The sequence below is a fragment of the Sinocyclocheilus rhinocerous genome, unplaced genomic scaffold, assembly GCF_001515625.1.
Source record: "Sinocyclocheilus rhinocerous isolate Xijiao unplaced genomic scaffold, SAMN03320098_v1.1 scaffold1450, whole genome shotgun sequence".
NCBI classification, from domain to species: Eukaryota; Metazoa; Chordata; class Actinopteri; order Cypriniformes; family Cyprinidae; genus Sinocyclocheilus; species Sinocyclocheilus rhinocerous.
Window position 1 is genome coordinate 322,200 of NW_015666201.1, and position 9,376 is coordinate 331,575.

Genomic DNA, 9,376 nt, shown 5'->3' on the forward strand with positions numbered 1-9,376 from the left:
ATGTATAGTACAAAGCACAAAGCAGTCGACTCATTTTTGACACAAATGGAACCTCATACATATAATCCATTCTAAATTGCGGGACATGTTTGATAATAAAATGTTGAAAGCACAATCCGCACAAGAGACGCTGTTCCTCAGGCTGACATGTGTGCGCGTGGCGCGCTCCGAAACAGACAAACAAGTTACACTTTGAGCTTCGGGCGCATGTCCAAACGATCAAATCAGGGGCGTAGATTACGCGGGGGACGTGTCCCCCCCCACTCTTAATATCCCACACTTTTTCGGGCAAGTGTGTTCGCATAAAGGTTTTCAAGAGCCGGTGTGAATAAATATAAATTTAAATTCAAAGAGAAGGAGAACAGTTAGGAGAAAATCCGATGTGTGTCAATATATTGTCTTAAAGTGACAGACTGGCGCTTGGGCCATCAAAATGCAAATCTGCTCTTAATCTGAATAACGTTATAGCTTTAATAAGCATTAATCTATCAATACATACACTGAAAACTATGCAGTGTTCATTTACATTTGATTACTTTTAGATTTCTTTTGTAGGCTATTACTTACCTGAACAGTAATGTTAATAGAACTTCATGGAAAAATGACAGCACTGTTTATTTCATTTCATTTGTATATTTGTTTTATTGTATTTGTCAGTTTGTTTTACTTTGTTTCTTTTGTTCATGTTCTTACTGTATCTTATTTTATGTATAAAACACTAAAATGCCTGCACACTGGTGCATTTACAAATTGATGTTTTATATTCATTTCATTAAATGTTTATTTTACATTTCAGAATATAAAGCAATGTTAATTCAGCTCTTAATTTGTCATGAATTAACATTGCTTTATATGTTAATAAAAAGGTTTTAACGGTATTACTACTCTTACCAATACTGCTTATTTATGTCTTAAGTGGAGGAGAACAGTTGGGAGAAAATCCGATGTGTGTCAATATATTGTCTTAAAGTGACAGACTGGCGCTTGGGCCATCAAAATGCAAATCTGCTCTTAATCTGAATAACGTTATAGCTTTAATAATCATTAATCTATCAATACATACACTGAAAACTATGCAGTGTTCATTTACATTTGATTACTTTTAGATTTCTTTTGTAGGCTATTACTTACCTGAACAGTAATGTTAGTAGAACTTCATGGAAAAATGACAGCACTGTTTATTTCATTTCATTTGTATATTTGTTTTATTGTATTTGTCAGTTTGTTTTACTTTGTTTCTTTTGTTCATGTTCTTACTGTATCTTATTTTATGTATAAAACACTAAAATGCCTGCACACTGGTGCATTTACAAATTGATGTTTTATATTCATTTCATTAAATATTTATTTTACATTTCAGAATATAAAGCAATGTTAATTCAGCTCTTAATTTGTCATATATATCAAACAAAAAGTACCGATAAGAATACCATTAAAGTACCGAAATCGATAAGCAGTATCGGTAAGAGTAGTAATACCGTTAAAACCTTAACGATACCCATCCCTAGTTGTGCTGGTTCATAATTTTATGAAAAATGTGATGCATTACCATTCAGTCTAGGGTAATATTAAAAATGTATATAAATTAATACTTTTATTTAACAAGGTTGCATTAAATTGATTTAAGTGACAGTAAAGATATTTATACTTACTACAAATTATTTATATTTCAAATAAATGCTTTTCTTTAACTTTGTATTCATCAAATAATTCTGAAAAAGTTAAAGTATCACAGTTTACACTAAAATATTAAACAAAAACAGTTTTCAGTATTGCTAATAATAAGAACCATTAGTAATAATTGATCACAAATAATAACTGATAATAATTAAGCAGCAAAACCGCATATTAGAATAATTTCTGAAGAACCATGTAACACTGAAGACTGAAGTAATGATAAAATAAATTACATTTTAAAATATCTTTAACAGAAAACCACTATTTTTAAGTGTAATATTTCATATTATTTTTTTACTGTGTTTTTGATCACATAAATTCAGCCTTCTTTCAAAAATAAATAAATTAAAAAGTCTGAATTATTTCAAACATTTGACCGCCAGTGTGTATAAAATAGGCTAATGCATGTGAAATAGCAAGTTATAATTTTATTATAACCTAATCACGGCACTTGAAAGTGAAAGTCTTCAGATTTACAATGTTCTAGAGTAAGTTTGAGAATGATATTTTTAGACCTACGTGTTTTTAAAAAAAAAAACATTTTCTTAGACACATGAAATTACAGAAGAAAGCCTGGATAGAGATTTACAAACATTCACTCTTATCTTATGTTTTGATGAATAACGTAAATGGCATTAAGAAATTCAAAAAGGCCAGTAGTAGTTTGCATCCCTGAAAATTAATGTCTGTCATTTAACATTTTTATTAATCGTAAACAGTTGGCAAATATTGCTGAATTGTCTTGTCATGTTTAGCTGCTTACATCTTACCTCAGCTCGCATTCAAGTGCTGCGCAGCTTAGCTTCTGTGAACAGTAAATCCTGCCGCCTTCGATTTGATTGGCTATGTCAAACATTTTGACATTGACGAGCGCTTTTGAGCCGCTGCACTGAGCCAGAGCGTGCTAAATTAATTAGAATGTTTGACTCAAGTGGGCCGCGCGGGCCATTCGTCTGGGCGATGGACGGATATAGGCTACGTACATTTACTATAATTCATTCTTTATATATTTACGCATGGGCCGGCCCACATACAGCGGCCCACTGGGAAAACTCCCGGTGCTCCATATGGCCAGTCCGCCAAAACGTGCAAGTGATAACCCTGCCCTATGCACTGTTGGCCTGCAAAAACAATTTGTTTATACATATTACAAAAAAAAAATCTGACCAGCCCGCATTAAAGAAAATGGTCCGGCCCCTCTGGCATTTGCCAGATGGCCAATCCGCCCATGGGTATAATGCTAAGGGTTAATATCGTAAATACGAGTTTCCTAATCGGAAATTAGACGTGAACGTCTCTCAAGGACGTATTCACTAGGGCTGTGTATCACCAGCAAAGTCACGATACGATACGTATCACGATACAGAGGCCACGATACGATACATATCACGATACAGGATTTATTAAACACTGCATACTATAGTGCCATTTCTAACTATTGGCAAAGCAGGCATTGAAGTGGAGATCACTAAACTGCAAGCTTACCGGTGTCTTCAGAAAGCGTTTATCCACAGTGGAGAGAGAGTGTGTGCACATGGTTGCCAGGTTGACAAAGATAAGTAACACACTTAGCAGATATTTTCGTATTGCGCTAGTGGGAAGCTCTGTTTCGGGGATTACGTCTCTTTATATCAGGCAACCCCAGTTGTGTTCCTCTGCGGCCAGATTAAACCTTGCTGTAGTATATATATTATGCTCTATTCATTATTTTTTAGAAACCTTGCACTTTTCGACTGATTTTAAACGGTGATCTCGTATTCAAATTAAGCACAGTCCACTGCTGCACACGTGCCACAATATCGATACAGGACCAGCTGTATCGATACTCGTATCGTCAAATCTCTGTGATGATACATCGTCGTATCGAACACAGCACTAGTATTCACTACTATTCCGAAATGGAGGGACAACCATTGCTGCTGTCAATGCTATTCTCACAACAACTACATCACTTTGTCTTGTCGCTAAAGTAGTGTATTTATACGCTATATATGAACGATCATTTGAAGCATATTGTATGTTTTATAAACAGTGAAATAAGCAGGTCTTTGACTGAAATTCCAGAATTGTCAGCAAACTATCTAGGGCTGTGAATGATTGTCAACCAATGGGATGCTACATTTTACTCTTTCCGACAACAAAGCATGTGAATGCGACAAGCTCGTAATCACAGCTTCATAAGTGGGAAATAGGAAGTTTCCGATAGTACGTGAAGGAAGCATAACTGCAGACCGGAGATCCCCAAAATGGGGCGTGAACTCAAAAAGTGGACAGGACCTCCAAAATGGGGCGGGGTCTCCTCACACAAAGACTTTCACCATTGGCTCTGGCTTCAGCCAATTGTTATTGACTTACATTTCAAAATAAAACTTCGTTAATTAAACATTGTTTCTAGTTGATCTAAAATAAAATATGCTATATAAATAAATATTCTTTGTGAGAGCAGAGCCCAAAGCTCATGGCCAGTGGTGAACTGAACTGCAACTTTCTTTACCACGCTTTTCAGTGCCTATCCCGCCGTGCAGTCAATTTCACTGGTTAAGGTTATAGGGTCAGGTGTGGGGTAGGTTTAGGGGTTAGCATTTTTTGTAGCATAGTGTAGGAAATCAACACTGTGAGTGACACAACCAATACAATCTTTAGAATCAGCTGTGGGGCGGAGTTTGCAATGAAGTGGATTGGGAGAAAAAAATTGTGCATGCGTGTCATGAGCCTGTCTGTCAGTGGGAGGAAGCCACGCCCTATTTTGGAGCTTCCACCCCATTTTGGAGTTCCCTCCTCCATTTGGAGATCTCCAGGCTGCAGTTATACCCTTCTCATCAAACCTGCGACAGTCTTGCACAGCTACTTCCTATTATGTGCACACGCCCTCTATTGGCCAAATCCGTAATGTGTGGGTATTGGGACCACCCCTTGGTAAGCAGTATCATTTAAATTCATTATGAGAAAGAAGTAGCAATAGATCTTTTCTTCTGTATTGTGACATACATCTTAAGTGTAATGGATTAATACAAAATAAATGCAGGACAGGGACTTGGTTCTGAGCGGTGGTTGTTGCAGATGAAAGTGAGCTTGGAGAGGTGGAATTTAAGCCGACTAAATGATTGGAGAATTCTTGCATACTTCACCAGAGAGAAAACCTGTCATTTCACTGGAAGGTTCAGTTATTTTACTTTGATTAACATTATGAGGTAAAAAAAAAAGAAGAAACGTATGTATGAAACATCTCCCTGTTTCTCACTCCGATTGATGCAAGTGAGTAAACTGAACAGTCCCAATCTATATTTATTTACCCATTTTCCACCTTACTTTATATGTGTAATAACTACTTTATCGTTATTATCGCAAGAAGACTAATTTTTATCATGGGGAGAATTTTTACCAGTATATCGCAAACGATAAGATAACGCCCATCCCTAATAGATAGTACACATTTATAACTGTGGCCATTCGGACTAGTCATAACATAAGACAAGCAAAAAACTGATCTGACTAGTAAGATAAAAATTGTTTCTTGTAATAATTTCAAAAGATACTAGTGTCTAATAAATAAGTACAACTAGGCCTACCTAATGAATAACTGCTAGTATCTGTTATATAAGTACTAGTATCTACTGAATAAGTACAAGTATCTAATAAATAAATACTAGTATCTAATGAATGCTTACTGGTAATATTTAAAAAGACAATAGTCACTATTGGAATGATTACTAGTCAAAAATTAATAGATGGTATCAAAAACAGAATAACTACTGCTACCTGTTTATTTGGCGATATCTTCTAACTCATAAAGAACTAGTGAGAATGTATTTGGAGATATCTTCATTCAAACAGATCATTACATAAACATGAATACCTTTCAACCATCCAATCAGAGTTCACATGGTAAAACAATATATTAATATACTGAATGAAATTGATGTTAAGTAGGCCTACCTGGCTTTGTATGTTAGCTTATATGGCTAATTGGTTACCATGAAAACACAAGGAAAGATGTTTAATATGATATTTATTGTTTTGAAAATATCATAAATACTTTTTGATTTGATTATTGGCAGTTAAGTAGGTCCAAAAACCAGTTCATGCACACCAGCCAAACAACCACAATACTCACGACATTCACCACAAGAAATCATGCATTTCTGGAGAGTATTTATAATTCCTTACAATAAACCATGGTCGTCTTATTGGCGAAACTACTTTGCTTGTACATTCACTAGCCCTCTTTCACACATACCGTCTTTACTGGTAAATTACCATTAAGAGATCATGTGTGAACAGGACCTTTTCAAAAAATACTGGTAAATTAGTTCCGGCAATTTACCAGTATGAGAAGTTGTAACATTACCAGTAAATTACCGGTAATATGCTTTGTGTGAACACAAAACGAGATTACCGGTATGAACACATACAAGTTCAGAACATGCTGACATAAGACGTCTACTCTGGGCCAATCATAACATTCTGACGCACATGATGCAACAACATGTAAAAAGATCTATTGAATTGATTAAACTGAAACTTTTTCAATATAACTAAATATATAAATGTGCGCAGGGTTAAGCTGTGATGTTGTTGGTTGCCACAGTAACAGCAATAAGCTTAAGGAATTTCTGTGAAGTACTTGTTTTGTGTATCACCAAATCTGTCCGTGTCCAACGCTGTATGCCTTGCATAAACAATGACAAAAGAAAATGAGCATGGCTCGCAGTGCTTAAGTTAAAATACTGTGCGTGAAATAATAACCTAAAGCTCTACTAGGGCACAGGCCCCCATTACTTTTTCTATCACTTTTTTTCTTGAAAGCCTGCTGTGTGCAATAAGTGTGCAACACAATGCACTGTACAAACTTCCGTTGCTTAAACCACTATTCCTACAGTTCAACAATACCGAGGAAGGAAAACATGTATGTATTTAAAAATATTTAAGTATCTTTAACATACTTAACATGAACATTAACATAACACCGAGAGAATTTTTTCTTGCATATCTGCATTCTTCTACATTACACAATGATAACAATGAATAATTACAAACCTCCCTCAAACTCATCATCTCTCCTTTCTGATTCCTTTTTCCCTGCTTCGCACAAAAAAATTCTGATGTCCATCTACAGGAGCAAATAATGATCGAGTCAAAATAAGATGATCGATATTATTTAGAGACTTGCGTTAGTTTGGTCATGTTTTCATAGCCTACCTCATTCGCGTGTCAGCTGCGTGCTGCAGTTGTTGCAAGGAAACAGACGCGCGGACATGGATTTCTGCGCAAAAGGATGGCACGAGTTTGTGTTTTCGGGTAAAGTGCACGACTGCGTCGCTTTTCAAGCTTGAATTAGGTTACTACGTTGCATATAGACCAGTTTTTTTTTGTTAGTTTTTTTGCCGCGATTATCAATGTAAATGAATACACTGACAAATAAAGTAAATTGTTAAAACTTAAACTTGAGATTTACACTAGGGCATGTGCCCCAGTAAAAAGGGTCTAGTGACGCCCCTGGATGAAACTATTGCACCATGTGCTTTTTAACACCATTTTCATAGGTTTAACGTAATATTATCAGCTCGGAAAATACATTAATTTTTGACTACAGTCGTTGCCAAAAGTATTGGCAGTGACACAAATTTTGTGTTTTGCTAAATTTGCAGCTTAAGCTGTTCATTCACATTGTTTCTAGATTATGTTACTGCCAATACTTGTAGAAACAATGTGAATGAACACCACAACAGCTTAAGTAGCATATTTTGCAAAAAACTAAATTTGTGTCACTGCCAATAGTTTTGGCCACGACTGTAGAAACACCAGAGACCGGAAATGTAAAGCACAGTTCCAGTCAAACATTAACAAAATCACTGACCGTGTTTACCCCTCCATGTTTACATACACAACACCGGGAGGTGCAGCCGTTTAGAGGTCATTTCCAGTTAACGATGTCACAGAATTTACCGGTATTTTGAAAGTGATGTGTGAATGGCATTTTACCGGTAAAAAGACAACTCTGTTGCCTGTGTGAACAGCACAATTTTGTATTTACCGGTAAAGTTGTTCCAGTAATTTTACGGTAATTTACTGGTATTACTGAAAGGGCCTACAGGGGCAGTGTCTCTAATACAGCACATTCGCCTGCAGACTGTGACGAATCACTGGGACAACAATTCTAATGAATGAACACTAACATTAAAGAAACATGCAAACTGCCAGACAATGAAATATAATGGCACAAAGAGGAAAAGAATAAATGATAAAATAGGTGTAAATAAAATATCAGCATCCTGCCACAAGAGGTCACTCGTACAATGACCAACAAACACATTAGGCTACTGTTTTTACAAAATTAGTGTTGACATTACTGACAAAAATTCATTTTCTATGTTTACCTTTTGTATGTGGGTTTCTCCTTCCTTCTCATAATATTCTTCTTTCTGTCTCCTTATTTTAATTTCCTTTCTAATCTTTCTCTTATTCTCTTGGTTTATTAATATTCAACATACTATTAGCATACTGACCATAAATGAAAATTTAAAAAGTTTTAGCATCTATTAAGTTCAGGATATCTTTGGTCCAAAAAGTTACTTGTAACTTAAAAAACAAAACAAAAAAAAAAACAAATATAGTTATTAAAAAAAAAAACTAAAAAAAAAAAATACTAGTTCTAAATTTTCTTAAGTAAAGTATAATGAAATAGTCACTATTGGAATAATACTAGTATCTAATAAATAAAAATGTAACAAGTAAATCTTGAGTGAGTCATTGAATCATTCATTCATAAATTAAATGTTTTGTTTAGTTGTCTAATGTTTTTTCTTCAGAGTTGTGAGTAAATCATAACCTCCATTAAAAAAAGATCTAAATTTATCCAGAATCATGCAGCTCTATTTTGCACACAAACAGCTCTTAATCGAGTCTAATTTTTATGTAGCCTGCTGATTTTGCAAACTAAATGTTTAGCAAAAAGAGACACAGAATAAATATGTTTGTCATGCAGAACTCGGTCTGAGTTTTGACTGATTGTCGCATTACTATCATCAGCTTGCGAGAACTCCGGTCTGACGGACGCAGGTTCTTGCGTTATTTCCTTATCACTTCTTGCGTGTTTTGTTGTGAAACGTAGTTTGCGGACCAGACAGAGCTGTCGGCGATTCTTCCTATTGTGAAGTCATGCAGTGTGAAACCCCCTGTCGCCGATCCATCGTGCAACGTGAACACAGCAGCGACTACTGACTGCTACCCCAGATAGTCACGCAGTGTGAAAACAAGTTTGAAAATCGTGCAGTGTGAACTTGGCATTAGAGAAGTAGCTCCGGTTGGAATGTTCTTCCGCGGGATGTGTGCAGTTCTGTTTATTATCCGCTAGACCGCCAAAAGTTACATAGTACTGCTTTAAATGTTGTATTTACAGATTGGGTAAAATCTAATTTATTTTTTTTATTTACTTCAGCGTGTCAAAATTCATTATGTTCTCTGTTTCCACATACAGACCTAAAATCATGTTTCACATCAATGAGGAAGAAAAGATGAACTCTGCCTGTGAAATGAGTGTGTCTGAGGAGAGAGAACAGGAGGCTCCTGTTGACGCTCAAAGAGCAGCATCTCCAGGATTCAGCTATGTGTCTATGAAGAGTAACATCTCAATGATTATTCCTCCTGATCTCAGTGATGTTTACTCTCAGAGAGCAGCATCTCCAGGATTCAGCTGTGT

At 35.8% G+C, this 9,376-nt stretch overlaps 1 protein-coding gene across 1 annotated transcript in view; it reads left to right on the forward strand.

The window, feature by feature from the left end:
* The window catches only part of LOC107732158 (NACHT, LRR and PYD domains-containing protein 3-like), a gene marked incomplete at its 3' end in the record, with an annotated part of 47,145 nt that overhangs the window by 4,753 nt on the left and 33,016 nt on the right, over positions 1–9,376 (forward strand). The window contains exon 2 of the mRNA XM_016543428.1: positions 9,155–9,372. Within this exon, the coding sequence (XP_016398914.1) occupies positions 9,165–9,372 (208 nt within the window). The remainder of the gene's footprint in view (positions 1–9,154; positions 9,373–9,376) is intronic.